The 17,592-nt window shown below is 47.8% G+C and overlaps 1 protein-coding gene across 12 annotated transcripts in view; it reads left to right on the top strand.

Annotated features, from left to right (window-relative positions):
- The window catches only part of SLX9 (SLX9 ribosome biogenesis factor), a 91,430-nt gene extending 74,059 nt beyond the window's left edge, over positions 1 to 17,371 (top strand). For 7 of the 12 annotated variants that reach the window (XM_075000946.1, XM_075000944.1, XM_075000945.1 and 4 more), the window contains 4 exons: positions 2,168 to 2,236; positions 11,269 to 11,422; positions 15,996 to 16,067; positions 16,582 to 17,371. In XM_075000946.1, the coding sequence (XP_074857047.1) occupies positions 2,168 to 2,236; positions 11,269 to 11,422; positions 15,996 to 16,067; positions 16,582 to 16,705 (419 nt within the window). In that variant the 3' untranslated portion in view covers positions 16,706 to 17,371. The remainder of the gene's footprint in view (positions 1 to 2,167; positions 2,237 to 11,268; positions 11,423 to 15,995; positions 16,068 to 16,581) is intronic. The other 5 variants (XM_075000947.1, XM_075000942.1, XM_075000939.1 and 2 more) reach the window with 2 other exon arrangements.
- The last annotated feature ends 221 nt before the right edge of the window (positions 17,372 to 17,592 follow it).

Raw genomic sequence — 17,592 nt, 5'->3', positions numbered from 1 at the left:
TTATCAAATGGGCTAGCATTTGGTTAAGTAGCCATTATTTGGTGGGAGAGATTTAACATATGGGCAAAGAAACAGCTGGATGTCCCCATCCCAAGGCTTGTTGTTACCTGAACCCTGGTGGAGGTGATTCTCAAAGAACAGAAATGCTATAAGAAAGGGGAGCACTGGACCAGGATAAGAAAACTGACTATGAAGTGCTAAGGGAGACTAGAGAGGCTATGAAAATAAAAAACACCTCAGTAATAGTCTGGGATTCCAATTATCCCCATATTGACTGGCTACACATCACCTCAGGATGGGAGGCAGCGATAGTTTCTTGACACTTTAAATGACTGCTTCTTGGAGCAGCTGGTTCTAGAGCCCACAGAGGGAGAGACAGTTTAGTCCTATGTGGAGTGCAGAGTTTGGTCCAAGAGGTAAATATAGCTGGACTGCTTGGAAGTAATTACCACAGCGTAATAAAATACAGCATCCATGTGGTGGGAAAACACCACAACAGCCCAACAGTGTAGCATTCAGAAAGGGGAACTATACAAAAATGATGAGGTTAGTCAAACAGAAATTAAAATAATGCAGTGCCAAAAGTAAAATCCCTGAAAGCTGCATGGAAGCATTTCAAGGATACCATATTAGAGCCCCCATTAAATGTATACCCCAAATTAAAAAAGCACAGTAAGAGAACCAAATAAGTGCCACCAGGGCTTAACAACCAAGTAAGAGAAGCAATCAGAGATAAAAAGGAATCGTTTAAAAAGTGGAAATTAAATCCTAGTAAGAAAAATAGAAAGATGCATAAACTGTCAAATTAAGTTTAAAAATATATATAATCAGGTAGGCCAAAAGGAATTTGAAGAACAGCTGGCCAAAAACTCAAAAAGTAGTAGCAAAATGGTTTTAAGTACATCGGAAACAGGAAGCCTGCTAAACAACCAGTGGAACCATTGTATGATGGGAATGCTAAAAGCGAAAGTAAATACATTTTTTGCTTCAGTTTTCAAACCTGAGAATGTTAGGGAGATTCCTGAACCTGAGCCCTTTTTTTAGGTGACAGATCCTGAGGACCTGTCCCAGGTTGAGGTGTCATTAGAGGAGGTTTTGGAAACGGAGGTTGGTTTCCTCTGTGTATCTATCCCACTCTTCTCATTACACCTCTGTGGCAGCCCTAGACTTTCCTCTCCTCCCTTCCTGTTTGTGCTCTTCCAGCACTTACACTCAGTTTTACAGCTTCCCCCTTTAGCCAACCAGGTCCTTGCAGCCTGTTCATCATGTTTGCTGTTCTTCTCTGAATAATTTTAGAGGTCTTCCTGGGTTCCGAAGGCGACACTGACTAGGTGTATGTAGTCTCAGGGTACATCTGCCTGTACAGTCCCCAATCACAGGGGCTTTGCGTACTCCTGTATCTCATTAGAAGTTCATTTGTCAGTCACTGTTCTTAGCACTGCCAGTCTCTTCAGTTTGACTGCTTTGTCAGTTTCTCTGCCTCTTCCACAGTCTGTGGCTGACCTTATCTGTCTCCGGCCTGTCAGTTTCTATATTTCTAGTTCGAAGCTATTTTGCTCTACCTCCTCTTTAATCATTGCATAGTCCTTATTGATCTCTCTGATCCCTCCCAATGTAGTAACACAACAGTCCCATGTTTTCTCTAGTTCATGTATGCAACGGTGAAGTAAAACCAGGCCTAACTGGGGCCCTGGTGGAACTCTTCTAGACCCCTCTGCACACACTGAGACCAGCCAATGGCTCTCACAGCTGCACCAAGGATTTCCTCAGAGTTCTGTTCCCATTTATTTAGGGCCCCAAAAAGAGGCAGACTGTCATAAGAGGGCAGTACCCTGAGAGCTGAATGGCCACCTGGTGGGTGGTCAGCACTAGAAAATACAGCCCTGGGCTTTGAAAACATGACCTTCACTGATATTCTTTCAGTCAAGTCCATTCAAATCAATTGTCATGAGTTTGTGACTGGTGGTTACACAAGAAGCTGCACCACTACCCAGCGGCACCCAGCGTCCCCTGCTTCCTCACTTACCTAACTAGCAAATGTGGAGCAGAACTATTCTGCAGTGTGTCTGGCCTGTTATATTGCAGTACATCCACTGACCCTGGAAGCAAGCAGGAGAAGCCACCTGGGGAAACACCACCCACACTGCCACATGTTTTTATTTTTCAGGAGGAGAAGAGAAATCACATCTGTCAAAAAGAGAAAAAATGAAGCTGAGAAAAGAGCAGTGGCTGCAGAGTAAGTAGCCCCCTGATAAGAGACCACTTTCAGGGCAGTTGCCTCATCACAGCGCCAGTAGAAGCCCTGCATTGCACTTTTTGTGAACATGCATGCATGCCACATGTGGCCACATGTGCTGGCCTGTAGGGGTTTGATCAATGAAACCTTGTGAGCCTGAGAATCATCCCCCATAAAGGGAGAGCAAGCAGATTCTGGGAGGCACAGTATGGCTTGGGAAACCCTGACAGCTGATTGTGTTCTGAGCAGTTTAAACTCCAGGCTGCAGTATTCTGTCAGAACACTGGGCGCCCAGGCGCTTTGCTGGACACTCTCCCAGGCTTCGTGTATGACCAGCTGGGGGCGGATCTTGGTCACTCTCTTACAGATGCTGGGCTGTGTGGCCTCATAGCAGCAAACAGTACCAGGACATGCCTGTGAATTGGTGAACTCAGACCCCTGGCTGAGACTGTTCCAGGTTTGGTGGGGCAGTGGTTTGTTGTGGTCAGTGAAGCCTGTGGAGGGGCTTCCACATTTAAGCGCATTTTGTTATATAGCTGGCTGTGGGTTTGGCAGCATTGCTTCTTTCCAGATAAGCAGCAAGGGGTTTGTCTTGCTTTCCTGGCACCCCCAGAAATCTCAGGGGGTTTGTCTGCTAAGTGACTCGCAGGTTACTGGCAGGGGGACTTTACCAGCAGGCCCTGTCCCAGAGAACTTGGCTTTAAGGCATGGGTTGTGCCACAGAAGGGAAGGGAGCAGGGTTTCAATGAACAACTAAGAAGTCATTCTTGGGTCAGGTGCAGGCACAGCTTCCAGCAGTTGATGGCAGAGTCCATGCAGGTGGCCCATGGCTATTCCTTGCTCTTCCTTCTTCTGCCCTTTCACAACCCAGATTCACCGGTAAGTGTGACTCAGGCAGTCCATGATTCCCTGGGTCATGCTATAGACCTCCAGGTCCTGAATAAAGGTGACATCTATGGAGTGGACTGGTTTCCTTGTTATGTGAAAGCCAGGTGGCACTGTAGGTACAACAGAAACAAAGTAACATCCACTGAGCTTCCAGCATTGTGGGACATCTGCCAGCACCCCAGATGTCTTGAATCATGTTCTTTTTGGGGTGCAACCCAGAGACCTCCCCGGTACGCCTAACATCCCTGTGTCCATGTTCAGACAGCTCTCTCTCCGTAGCATCTGATAGCCAAGGGACGTTGGAATTGGCAGATGGGATCGGGCAGGGTCATCTGTCCCAATCTCTGGCCTCTGAGTGTGTCCAACACCAGCTCCTCAAGAGAAGGTGCAAGAAAAACCACAGCAGATGGATGATCCTCATGAACTTCATCTGAATCCCAGACAGTCAAAGAGATGCTTAGAACCTTGAGCATGAGATTTTAAATCCCATCCAAAATTTGTCAGAATTAATTAGAAACCTGAATATTCTTGTATTTCTATGTGTGTCCAGTCTTGTTATTTTTTTTAACCTTGCAGAATTTTTGGTCTCTGACATCTTGTGTCAATGAGTTCTATAATTATTTATGTGTTATATAAAAAGGGGGATCAGAGAAAAGCATGCGAGAAGTGAAGGGAGAAAGGTCTCTGCCTTGCGTAAGCAGCAGTCCCTGGGGTTTGAGCTAGGAAAGTCGATCGCTCAAAAGCACAGAAGTGCCAGAATTAAAGATGACTGTGCACGTTTAATTTGTGTCTGTGGCATGGTCCTTTCCAACAACACACAGAGAGACTGTAATAGAGCCAAGAATGTGTAATTTTCTGTCTTCTTACTCAAAAACTAAGCTATTTTTACTCAGACTTCCCAGAAAACTTCCCGGTGGGGCAGTGACCTGAAGTAGGCACCTTTTACCCCAAAAGTGAATGCTTAGAATATCTTCATAAAATAACAGAAAAGGGCCCTTGTGAATGGAAACTTATACAGTAGGGCCTCAACTTTCGTGAGGGTTCCATGTTGAGAATCCTCACAAATGCTGAATTTCACGAATACGGTGGGACTCGGAGCCCCAGGGAAGCCGTGGCTGCTGGGACTCACTGCCTAGAGCCCCAGGGAAGCAGCAGCCATCCAGAGTCCTGGGAAGTGGCAGCTGCTGGTGCTCTCCACCCTGGAGTACCGGGGAAACAGCAGCTCACGGCCACTCATGAATACTTGAATTTGTGAACTTTAGGTTTGTGAATGTTGAGACTCTGCTGAATGCAACCTGAAGTGGCCAAAGCTGCAGGCTTCCCTGCTGGCCCACCAAGCTTTAAAAGGGACAGTGCCAGCCTACAAGTCTCACATGCCTGCGAACTAAAAACCTACTAGTATGACAATATTCCTCTAAAATTACTAGGATTGAAGTCAGCAACAGTTAGCACCCGTGTGAAGTTGTTCAACAAAAGACAGTCTGATTAGCTGATAGGAACTATTGTAAATATCAGCAGAGACACGGTATTAAAATGTAGGGATTTTTTTTAAATATCGGTTTAAAAGTGCTAGATGAAAAAATGGAATTAGTCCAAAAGTGGGAAATTGACTGTGACTCTACAGCTAAAGACATCACAAAATGCTTGATTGATCGGAGATTAAGGTCTAGTCTTCACGAGAATTAAGTCAGTAAAATCTACATGCTTGAGCACACAACTGACCACTCAGATACCACCACAACCCCAAACGTCCTGGCCACACGCATCCATTTCATCCACGCCCAGAACATTGAACCATTCAAAACCAAACACTTTATCTAAACGTTGGGAACAGCCCTGGGTACTAGGATGGGCTCGCCAATATGCTAACATCTTCCTGGGCCACCTCAAGGAAGGATTTCTGGAAGGACAGACCAGAAAACCAGTGAATAGCAGAGATACATAAATATTTTCAGTCTCTGGACAGCTGATTCAAACTCCCTTATAGATTTCTTCCACAGCCTTAAGCCCACCACCCTTTCCTCTGGCTCCTTCTAGAGCTGTCCTGTGCCAGTATCAGCTTCCCAGAAACCATGATCAACTTCAGCAATGGAACTGTACAGCCAATGTTATGCAAGAATCTCACAGATCATCACGTGGACCTTCACCAATCCAGTAACCACTCCAAACACACCAATAAATTTCTCTATGGCCAGCACTCAGCTACTACACTGTATGCTCTGGAGAGGAGTCCAGGATATACACCCTTACGTGCTTAAAACCTCCTGCACCCAACGAGATATTCACACTAGTGAAGTCGGTCATATCATGGAGTGGGCCACCCACATACTTTCAAGAGATCCTGATTTTGTGGAGGAAAAAAAAAACTTCATTGACTACATACCCTAGCTGTCACTTACCACCTCCCACTAGAACCGATACGGGGGGTGTCCTCAAACAACCACAACCCATACTAAGTGGGGACCCTGTCCAGAAAGAAATCTCTTCTGAACTCTCCTTTTGGCCATTAAATAACACCCCACTCCTTTGATATCCTCACCAAATTCCTCATCAGAAGTGAGCTCCTCGTAGACCAGAGTGCAACATCTCCAAGCAGCACCAGACCCTGCTGGAACAACAGATGCAAAGCCTGCAGCCTTGACTCCAATGACACAATCAATGCTCAACACTCCCCACAACATGTCTTTGAAATCCGTGGATCCTACTTATGCTCATCATACGTGGTGTACTTCATTCAATGCCTCAAATGCAGGTGAAACCAGTTACTATGCACTTGTACAGAAAAAATAAACCACAAACACCCTATCACCCAAGGGCAAACCCTTTTTTCACAATGCAGTCAGTCCATATCAGATCTCTCAGTGCTTGTCCTTACAGGAAACCTGCACCATGCTTTCAAAAGATGAACCTGGGAGCTTAAAGTCACAGCTCTGCTAGACACTGAAAACCACAGACTGAACAGAGACACTGCATGCATGGTTCATTGTAACAATTGGTGAGGGCCTTTCTGTGCTTGGAACATGATGATGGCACACCTGCAGGGCTTCAGTGTAGATGATACTTATCCAGACGAGAGTGGTTCTCCATCAGCATAGGTAATCTGCCTCCTCATGAGGCTATGACTAAGTGCACAGGAACATTCTTCCATCGACCTAGCCCTGAGCTCACTGGAGGTCAGCTTGGTATAGCACCATCTCTCAGGGCTTGAATTTCTCATACCCCAGAGATGTGTAGCTTTCCAATGTCAATTCCTGGCATAGACCAGCCCTATCACATCCCACGGCCTACTGGTGACTGCAGAGGTGTCATTGCTCACATCAGTTTCAGTACGTGTGAACCGCTTCATTTTAAGTCTATTGCACCTGATCTTTAACCGTGACACACTGGTTACCTTCTCCAAGCCTGATGGAGAGCTCTGGGAAGCTAGAAAGCTTGACCCTGATTTTGGATGGATGTGGGAGGAGGGGACGGCATGTGTGACTCAGGATTTTTAAATGCTGTGAATCAACAATCTGCAGGCCATTTCTCAGCTCTTGAATAGCTCTTTTTATCCATGGATGCTGAAGCATTCAATTGGCTCCGTTTTACAGTTATAGAAATTGAGGCATGGACAGTGACTTGTCTAAGCTCAGTGACAGAGTTAGGAATAGAACCCAGGTCTCCAGAGTCCCTATCCAGTGCCAGTTCTACATGGTCTGTTATGAGAACTTCTGAGGACTAAACCCCTACTGCTGTTCTTCAGAATCGAAGGCTTTGTGCCTAATGCCTCAGACTCTTTCCTTGAGGCAAGGTCACGTGAAGTTTGTGAACTAAGCCAAGTCTGTGGCGTGCCTGAGGGATTTGTTTCCACTGTTAGTAGGCAGAGGGCCAGGACCCCTTGGGCCAGGATGTGGGGAGCTATTGCATGGCCAGACTCTTAGACAGAGTGATGGGAAGGTCCTGCTTGGATGTGATCATGTCTTGCCTCAAGCATGTTGTGAGGCTTCTCCAGAGTTTCATGAGAACTTTTCAACCCCTCCCTGGCTACTTCTCTCATTTCTGTGCCTGAGTCAGCAGTTTCTCCTATCCGTCCCAGTGCCTGAAGTTTACTCTTTGCCTGAGTAACTTGCTTAGCAATGTAACACCTCAGACTTCCTTACTGGTTGTATAACTGGGTTTCCTGAACTCAGGGATGCCAGTTCTTCTAACCCCAGCACTAATAGGGGCCTTGATTCAGGAAAGCAGGTAAGCACTCGTTTAACTTGGAGTGTATACTTACATCCCATTCGCTTCCTGGGGGCCAAAAACATGATTAACTTCAAATGCGTGTACCAGGACTTCTCTGATTTCCAATAGATGAGGAGATCTTCATTCAGCCACAGTTTAAATAAAGAAAAAATAAACTGCCCTCATATGTAATTGCTTCACCAGCTACTCTGTGATGACCATTAAATGATGCATGTCCATCACTTCTTTCAGCCTTAGGCAAGAGACTAGCACATGATCTGCCCATTAGTCTCTAAGCACAGCCCCTTGTAAAATCCAAGAAAATAAGTAACTCTTCACTTTTTCCCCCTTGCATGTCCTGGTGTGTACTAGGTCGGCAGTCATTCCTGTGCAGTGCAGTACAGGCTATGTGCAGCAAATGGCTCAGAGGTTGAGTAAATGTCTTGTTTTCACTTAAGCAGTTAATTCATCTCAGACACTATTGATTATATTGTTCACTACAGAGCACTCAGGCTAATTCTCTGAAAACACCCTTAAATGTTGTGGGCAGCAATTTGCTACTTGTTCTTTTTGTTTCTGTAATCTTGGTATGCAATAGCTTTCTTTAACTATGTCTTGTTTTCTTGGGCAGGCTTCCTCCTTGCCTTTTTTGGCATCCAATCCCAGGACTCAGTGAAGTGAAGTTCATCCCAATAGCGTAATGCAAAATTCTTTGTGCATGTTCCATTTCAAGCAGAAATAAATCATCAGAGACCAAGGAAAAAGTGATGCAAAGCTTTGGCCATTAGAAGCATGCATAGGAGGGTGGAAAAATCCATATGGCCCCTTCACCAAATATTTCATAGAAGAGGAATTCATGGTGTTTGCTTTGATGCATCAGGCATGTAATGTGTGATAGCACTGTGAGTAGCCCAGCTCCAGAAAGTCAGACCAAGAAAATAACAGAACAGAAACCAGGGTTCCGGGCAGAGCCACCTCAAGGAGCAGAGTTTACAACCATATGTCTCTCCAACATCTGTGCGTTGCAGAAATCCAAGCTCGCCCAGGACTGTTGGTGGTAAAGACCCAAGCATCTCACTGGCTTAGGAAATGAGAAACAATTAAAATGTTGGTGTGCAAGCTTACTGATATAGACGTATTGGGCAATGACCATGGTCAGGGCCGTGCAATGCTACTGCACTAACTAGCTGACTCTCAAAGGTCATGGCCGCAGGTGATAGGGAAGGGCAGATTCTGCAGTCTTTGGTTGACCCAGGAAATGCAATGGAAGCAGAAGTCTTTCTATGAAGTTCCTTTCTGGGAGTTCTCCTGCTGTAAGAGAGATATCCAGGGCTCAGAGAGTGTATAGCCAGCCCCTAAGCTGTGGGGATGGGAATTGGCTGAAGCACACTGTATGCCAGCTGTCCCCATCTGGGTTTGGTTCTTTGTTACCAGTACCAGCTGGGCCAGAGCCATGGAGGCTGTGTCTACACAGGCACAAAGCTTCGAAATAGCCGTATTTCGAAGCTTACTAATGAGGCGCTGAATTGAATATTCAGTGCCTCATTAGCATTAGAACACTTCTGGCCGCGGCGCTTCGAAAGCGCCACTTTTGAAAGTGCGCAGCTTGGCCCGGCTACACGGGGATCCTTTTCGAAAGGCCCCCGCACCTTCGGGATAAGGGGATTTCAAAAGGTGCGGGGTCCTTTTGAAAAGGGTCCCCATGTAGCCGTGCCAAGCCGTGCACTTTCAAAAGTGGCGCTTTCGAAGCGCCATGGCTGGAAGCATCCTAATGCTAATGAGGCGCTGAAGATTCAATTCAGCACCTCATTAGTAGTCTTCAAAATGGCCAGTAGCATGGCTATTTCGAAGATTTGTGCCCATGTAGACGCACCCTCTGGGTGCGTCTACACTTGCACGCCTCTTTTGAAAGAGGCATGCAAATGAGGCAAATCAAAAATGCAAATGAGGTATAAATTTACGTATTCAGCACCTGATTTTGCATATTCTACACTGGCTTTCTTCTTTCGAAATTAGATGCTGCTCTTTCGAAAGTAAACCCCATCTTCGAAAGAATCCTTCTTCCCATTAAGTAAAGGGAAAAATGATTCTTTCGAAGATGGGTTTACTTTCGAAAGAGCAGCGTCTACACTGGCTTTCTTCTTTCGAAAGAAGCTCTTTTGAAATTAGAATATGCAAATGATGTGTGGAATATGCAAATTTATACCTCATTTGCATTTTCAATTTACCTCGTTTGCATACCTCTTTCGAAAGAGGAATGCAAGTGTAGACACTCCTGGAGAGTTGTAACTGGCAGGGGAGTCTCCACTCTTCCTTCTCTGCTTGGCTCCCTGGTCGGGGGAAGATCCAGCAGAAGTCCCCAGTGTAGATGAGCCCAAAGGGACAGGTCCAGAACCTCAAATTAAACCTGGTTCTTCTGAGTCCCAGCATATATTTGGCACAAGACCATCTTTCCCCTGCAATTAATGCTGAGGTCAGTCAGGTTCATGGTTACAGTGACACTTACGAGGATGGGAGGCCAAACCTGAATGCTCCCCTTCTCTCTCCAGTCCCCTGAGGGCCTCTGTAGCTCTAGTACATTGGTTTATTTTCCGATTTTCAGTGCTCTTCCCCCGACACCCCCCTTCTTAGCAGGTGACCAAGTTACTGTTCCTGGGAGAGAAATACCATTCTCTCCCTACCCAACCTCCCAGAGCAGTTCGCTCCAGTGCTTAACTAACCTGACAGTTAGGAAGTGTCTCCTAGGCTACGTCTACATGTGCCCCAAACTTCGAAATGGCCATGCAAATGGCCATTTCGAAGTTTACTAATGAAGCGCTGAAATGCATATTCAGCGCTTCATTAGCATGCGGGCGGCAGCCGCGCTTCGAAATTGACGCTCCTTGCCGCCGCGTGGCGCGTCCAGACGGGGCTCCTTTTCGAAAGGGACTTTTCATGGGAATAAGGGGACTTCGAAGTAGGCGGCGTCCTTTCGAAAAGGAGCCCCGTCTGGACGCGCTGCGCGGCGGCAAGGAGCGTCAATTTCGAAGCGCGGCTGCCGCCCGCATGCTAATGAAGCACTGAATATGCATTTCAGCGCTTCATTAGTAAACTTCGAAATGGCCATTTGCATGGCCATTTTGAAGTTTGGGGCACGTGTAGACACGGCCCTGATGTCCAATTTAGACCTAAACTGTCCTTGCTGCAATTTAAGACTATTGCTTGTTGTCTTGTTCTCAGTAGATAAGGGGAAAAAAAATCTCTGTCCTCTTTATAACATCCTTTTATGTGCTTGAAAATGGTGATTGTGTCCCTTTGGTCACCTCTTCTACAAACTAAACAAACCCAATTCTTTCATGTTTTCTAGACCCATCATCACGTTTATTCCCCTCCTCTGGACTTTTCCAGTTTATTCACCTCTTTCCTGAAACATGCCACCCAGAACTGAACACAGTAATCCAGTTGAAGTCTACTCAGTGCATAGTGCAGTGGAAGACTGACTTCTTGTGTTTTGCTTACAGCAGTCCTGCTGAGGCTTCATGAATGAAGTTTGCTTTTTTTGGAACGGTGTCACATTGTTGATTTTGTATTTAGCTTGTGGTCCACTGTGACCCATACAACCTTTTCTGCCGCACTTCTTCCTACACAGTCCTTTCCCATTCTGTATGTGTGCAAATGATTCTTATTTCCAGACAGGAATACTTTGCATTTGTTCTTATTGAATTTCATCCTGTTCACTTCAGACCATTTCCCTAGTTTCTCCAGATCATTCTGAATTTCAATTCTATCCTCCAGAGTGCTTGCAATCCCTCCCAGTCTGCTGTCATCCGCAAACTTTACAAGTGTACTCTCTATAACATTACCTAAATTATATTTGTCCTGTCTTAGCTATGCATAGCCTGCAGTGGTTAGGGTGCTTGTAAATTAACAGTCTGTTTATGGTCTTATTTCTGAATCAGAAATAGAAGGTGTGAAGCTGGCCAGACAGAAGCAAAAAGCCAAGGCAAAGCGGAAAGCGACTCCCGTGGTAGGAGATATGCAGCCTTTAATGGAAGCCCTGCCCGAGCTCTCTGAACTGACCACAACCAGCAAGGGCCGGAAGCACCCCAAGATGTAGGTATCGTTTGGTGGGCTGCTTTATTTTGCTACTTCCTGTGGTGGACACTATCATCATGGCACTGCCAGCTGGCCACCTCGGGGGCTGCATGCTGTGCCTTTCCCCTTCCTCAGTCCCTCTGACTGTTATGCTCTCTGCTCTGTGTGAAACGCACGCAGGCATCAACATGCTGCTCAGAGGTCCATGCCCAGGTCTCCAGGATGATCTGGGGCTTCCCTGTGGCCTCAGAGCATTGCTCATTGTGCGGGAGAAGGAGGCCGGCGTGGCCCAGCAGGAGAAGAAGAGCAGGGTTTGCAGCAGATGGGGAGGATGCTGGCTTGTCGAAACTTGGGGCCACAATCTCCTGGGAGGGGGGCAGGCTTTGAACAACCAAACGCTTCTGATGCCAACCTGAAGGCAGGAAAGGCACCGTGCATCTCACCAGCGTCAAACCCCAGCCATGCCGAGGCTCCTACCACATGCAAATGACAGTTTGATGTCAGAACATTGGCCATAACAGCAAGATGGGATTTCTCCCAGTGCACCAGGGAGACATGGCTGATTCCCTGGGGCTACCTAGACAGTGTGAATGGGGGTGGTCCGGTCACAGAAGTACCTGATGAATTGAGGCTGGCATTCTGAACTGAAGGTATGCCACTCATAGCGGACTCTGAAGACCTGTGCAGAGATGCATATGGGGCTTCCTTTGGAGGCAGCCCACCTCTTTCAGAACAGTCATTTCCAGTCCTGTTCTTCTGACCAACTGTAGGTAACATGTTGCCTTCCAGCTGCCTCCTGCGCTCTCTCTGTCATTCCACCCTGCACTTGTGGAACTGTCCCGGGGATGTCTATCTAATACCGCACCTGTCTCACCATGCCTGCTGTGGCCTTTGACCACTGTGTGCATTTGCTCCCTGATGTTGTGTGTGGACTTCTTTTCTTGTGAATAGCCAAACTGGAGGGAGAAGCAGCCATACAATCTGTTCCCCATCGGCACATGCTGCATGTGGAACCGTGCATTTGCCATAACTGGCAGGGTTTGTACATTTGGGCCACACCTGTCTCCAAAGTAGCTTGGCGAAGCACTCAAATCTCTTTTCACCCAGCAAGGCTGGAGACACCACGAGCACAACCGCTCATGATGTTCAGAGAGCGCTGAATTGGCTTGCTCAGACTGTGTCTGCTGCTCCCTGTCAAGGGGGAAATTATCAGAGCCGCAGGGAGCAGTTACGACACCTACAGGTTAAGTGCCTTTTGCTAACCAGCTCCCTGGAGGTCAACTCCCCAATCCCCAGTTCCATGAGTCACTTTTCTCACAGTGCTGCTGTCTGAAGAGTTTTGCTTCCAGTCCCAGTGCAGAAGGGCACACCATAGTTTGACTTTTCCAAGGGTTCAGGGTTGGGCTGGTTGAACTTTCGGATTCTCATCCAAACAGCCTTGTTCTCCTGTCTCTCTCTCCCGTATCACTCTGCCTCGCAGCTGGGTGAGGCACTCCTGGCAGTGTTCCACGTAAACTGAGCACTTGGGCACCCACCCAAGAGAGAGTCAAATGCCAGGCAGCTGATTGGCAGAGCACCTCAGACAGCAGCGTGTTTCTACTGGTGGTGCACATCCATTCATGCCTCAGCACACATAACAAAATTTATTCTGCATGCAAATGTTAAAAATTAGAGCGAACCTTGATTGGGATCTCCTTCTGGGGGGCTTTTAGGGAAACTGTGTGACCTGGCCAAGTCAGACCATTCTGGCAGTGCTGGGTTATATGCCCATTGTTTGTGCATGAGGATGCCATAGACAGGGTTGTTACCCTGGCATGCTCTCTCCCACAAGACACTGAAAAAGACACTGAACTCTTCAGTAAATGGGGAATACTGGCTTCCCAAACATAAACCTCCTGTGGCCAGGTGGGACAGAGCTGACCGTTCTGAGCACCTTCATGGGCAGCACCACCTTTGGGTGAGAGACCATACTACCCTTCCTACTCTCTGCGCTCGGGTTTTGGGTGCTGGTCTTGCCCAGATGCCATCTTCAGAGCCTCAGGGGAAGGGACAGGAAACCCAGTGTGGCAGTGGCACAGAGAAGCCCTGCTTTGGAAGGGGGTCAGTGCAGCTGGCAGATCGGTCTGGTGAGGAGGACAGGACAGAGCTGTTCCAGCTGGCTGATGTGAAGATCATCTGAGCTGCCCAGCCTGCTCCTCGGGTAGGTCCGTGGCTGACGGAACCAGCAGCACTGCCTGCCCTCGGTGGGGAGAGCCCTCACTCCAGCTCGAGGGGGAGTGGGGGTTTGAAGGTGCCAGAATAGGCATTGATGGGTTCAGAAGCATTGCACGAATGAAGGGTAATACTCCAGTGATTTGTCAGCATCATTAATAAAAGATTAGATTCTCTAGGAATTTGATCTCCTGCTGGGTAAGAGCATCACAGTGAGGCTTTTATTCTCCTTTCTAATGAATGAAGGCAACGAAGTGTAATGAAACAAGGCTGCCATTCATAGCCAGAGTGAGCTGACAGGCATCCCAGTGCCACGCTGCTGGAGTGGGGACCAAGTGCTTCTCTGGGGATTCCATCTGGCAAACCCATTGTTAAGGGGGCAAATGCTGCTCGGGGCTGTCTAAAGAGCAGTGCTGCTTATCAGACCAGGAACACACAGCCAGATCAGAAAGTCTGGGGGAGGACCACAAAAAACCATCAAAGGTTTTAGAAAACCTGACCTCAGCGCAGAGGCTAAAACTTGGACACATTCGGACTTGAGTGCGGACAACTGGGGGCAGGGGGTAAGACTTCACATACATTAACGGTCATGATAGAGGATGGGGACCAGTTGTTTCATCTGTGTTTAATGAGGGTAGGACAAGAACTAATGGGCTTAATCCCCTGTTGGGGGACGGGGTCTATGGTAGATGTCAGGAAGAGCTTTCCAGTGAGAAGGGTGGGTAAGTGCTGGAGCAGGAATTCCCGTTGCTGGAGGTTTGGAAGAACAGGCTGGACCTGCCAGTGGTGGTCTACGTTTACTTGGTGCTGCCTTAGTGCAGGGACCTTGACCTGATGTCTTCTCAAGGCCCTTCCAGCCTCGTATTTCTAGAATTCTGTTTCATGGGTCTGGTCTGGTTCTGGATCAGGAGTGGAATCTGCCTGCAAAACCCGCTACTACGATTGCTGCAGGAATTGCACAGTCTCGGGAACTGCTGCTCCTGGAAAATTTCTAGAAACAGTGAGGATCAGTTCTGCCTCCAGTAGGTGCTTCCAGAGGCTGCAGGTGTTTCTAGACTTTCCTTTAAATGGGCTTTGTTTCCTGGAGTGATGCTCATGCTTTCAGACACAGAGTGTGAAGTCTGGTTCTTTGTAGTCCTGAACCTGTCTGTGTGTGGTGTTTTGCAATCACACTTTAAAAAGCACATTTTTCATCCCTCATTCAAACTTGCAGCTGAATTTCTTCATGTCCTACAGCTGACTCTGTCATCCTCACTGCTTCCTGATGGAGGGTCAAAAAGGGCAGCCCTTCATGTTGGGTCTCCTGCCAGGTGGTAGCATGTTCTGCCATTTTTCACCCCTCTAGCTGGTCAGCAGCAGTAACTAGGCAGAACATTTTAAACAGCCTCCACACTGCTGTTCCAGTGCTTTCCCTGCTTGGCTGACTGCTCTGCTGCCGGCTGTGCTAGCTGAAGCTGTCAGCATGTTTGTGCCCCTGCTGTGTGTGTGTGTGGAGACAGTCAGAATACATGGAGATACACCTCTCTCATAGAACAGGAAGGGGCCTTCAACGGTCATGGACTCCAGTCCCCGGCACACACAGCAGGACCTATCACCATCCCTGACAGATTTTTTTTTTTGGAATGTATTTGCCCCAGATCCCTAATTGGCCCCCCTCAAGGACTGAGCTCACAGCCCGGGGTTTAGCTGAGTCTCCCCTGGCTTTAGCCCTGAGAAGGTGGCTGGCGCTGAACCAGAGTGGGGTAGTGCATGAATGGACACAGTGATGTGGGAGGGGGGAAGCTAGGCAAGGCAGCTGGCAGCCAGCCCTCCTCTGCACTAACATGATACATCTTTTGGGGTTGTCCAGCATATATGCCACTAACCTTCCTGCCTCAGCAAGGATCCCTCGGATTCAGCCAGGAGCTCACCACAGTGAGGTGAGAGGTAGCTGGACAGATCTCCAGAGCACCTAGTGAGGCTTGTGCTGCACTTTGACCTCTCATGTAGTTACCAGTGGGAGAGAACCTGCTGCAGACCACACAACTCGCCTGACGATGGTGAGGCAGCTCTTTCTCTCTCTTCGCTGGTGCACCCACCTGCTGTGCTGGGAGATACAGTTCCCCTCTTCCCACTTCAGCAGGGCAGACTCTGGACCTGTTGCTGGACACAGGCATGGCTTATTTCAGTACAGCGAGATTTGCCTCTGCCCCCTCGAAGAGAGAGCTTGAGAATCACTGATCCCTTTGTCTCCCTTCACATCTCGCATGTGGGAAGGGCCAGGCTGGGTCAGAGCAATGGCCTGTCTAGGCCAGGGCCCTGTCTGCTGGCAGCAGCCAGTGCCAGATGCTTTGGGCAAAATTCTTTCCTTCTATAAACTGTCCTTGTCTCTTCCTCTCAGCAGCCAGGCAAGAGCAAAGGCAGAACCCACAGACTTCAGCCAAATGAAGCCAGCCCAAAAGCGCAGGCTGCTGTAAGTACCATTAACAATAAATATGCAGCACAGACTGTACAAGCTGTGTCCTTGGTAAGGGCACCGCGTGAGCTGTTCTTAGCCACACACTTATCCCATGCTGGCAGACTGGGTGCTCTGCTGCTGCTTCCTGGCACTAGCTTTGGCAGAGGAAGCTGTAGCACTTCCTGCTCTGGGGGAATGTTTTAAATGATTCAAAAACTCCGCATGAGCCTCCCACAACTCTTACTACAGAGACAGAAAAGTATCCCTGAGCCCCCAGCCCTGCAGAGTTACACTTACAATTGTCCTTATTGCGTGCATGTAACAATGCCCATTGTCATTGTCTCTGCAGTCACTTTACAGAGCTTATTGCCTGGTTGGCCCTGTTCCAACTGGCCACAGGACAGAGGTGGGGGCTGCCTGGTCTGCCTTGTTCCAGCTGGCAACCTGGTGCCAGCATGAAACAGACCCACTTCTGGCTGTCAGTGTAACACCTACACAGCCTCATATGGAGTTCTCTCACCTCTTTCAGGCAGGAAGAAGTGGCCAGGTTTCACAAGGTCATCGCAAACCCAGTGTACAAAGCCAATCCCTTGGGAGCCATCAGTGAGCATCTCTGCAAGCGACTGAAGCAAGAGGAAGGAAATGCCATCTGACAATTCAGCAGGGACTGCTCAGGCACTGTGCAGATGAGTCCACCTAGTCACCGACATGGGGTCCTAGCCAGCGTTGCCCTGAAAACAATGCAGCAGGCTATGAAATCCCCATGGCCAGGTCCATCAGCAGGAATAATGCGATGCACTCTGGACAGCAGCAGATGGCTCTTGGCCAGGAGCCTACCAAGTGCAGCGTGTGCTGTGGGTATCTCTGTGCCCCCATTGCACATGGTGGAATCTGGACAGCTTCTCACTCTGTGTTAATAGGCACCTTTCAGTTTTATGTCCTGTCTACTCTCGAGGAGTGTCAGACCTGCTTTTTGCTGATTCCCATTGTGAAAGAAATCCTCCAGTGTCCTGCATTGATTGTGCAAACTGGTGCACCATGTGATACTAAAACAGCAGCATGCAGACCATTCATTCAGAGATTTATAGAAGGGTCATTGCAGCTGTTTAAAGAGATGCTTAGTATGTTTATTAATGTGGAAATAAACCCCCTTTGACTTGGTCTTTGAGTGTGCCCATTAAGTTAAGTGGGCTGCCTAAGGTTACTGTGAATATCAAAGGTGGGGAAATTGTCCATGTAATGCGTAAGGTAAATGATATCTTTGTTGAGTGTGAGGTGGTAAGAATCAAACTCGAGAATAAATTCCAATTCAGAGGTCTCCCTCTGTAATCTAGTCTTAGTCTCTTTGTTTTAGAATGCACACAATTAAGTCTTGGATACTGTGACTTGCTAGACTGAAATGCTCACTGACAGGTTTATGTGTATTCAGAGTCCTAATGTCTAATTTGTGTCCATTCATTCTTTGGCAAAGTGATTGTCCAGTTTGTCCACTGCATATGGCAGAGGGGCATTGCTGGCACATGGCCTGTATTGCATTAGT

The sequence above is a fragment of the Carettochelys insculpta genome, chromosome 8 (assembly GCF_033958435.1).
Source record: "Carettochelys insculpta isolate YL-2023 chromosome 8, ASM3395843v1, whole genome shotgun sequence".
Taxonomy (NCBI): domain Eukaryota; kingdom Metazoa; phylum Chordata; order Testudines; family Carettochelyidae; genus Carettochelys; species Carettochelys insculpta.
This window is presented reverse-complemented; position numbering and strand designations above follow the sequence as displayed.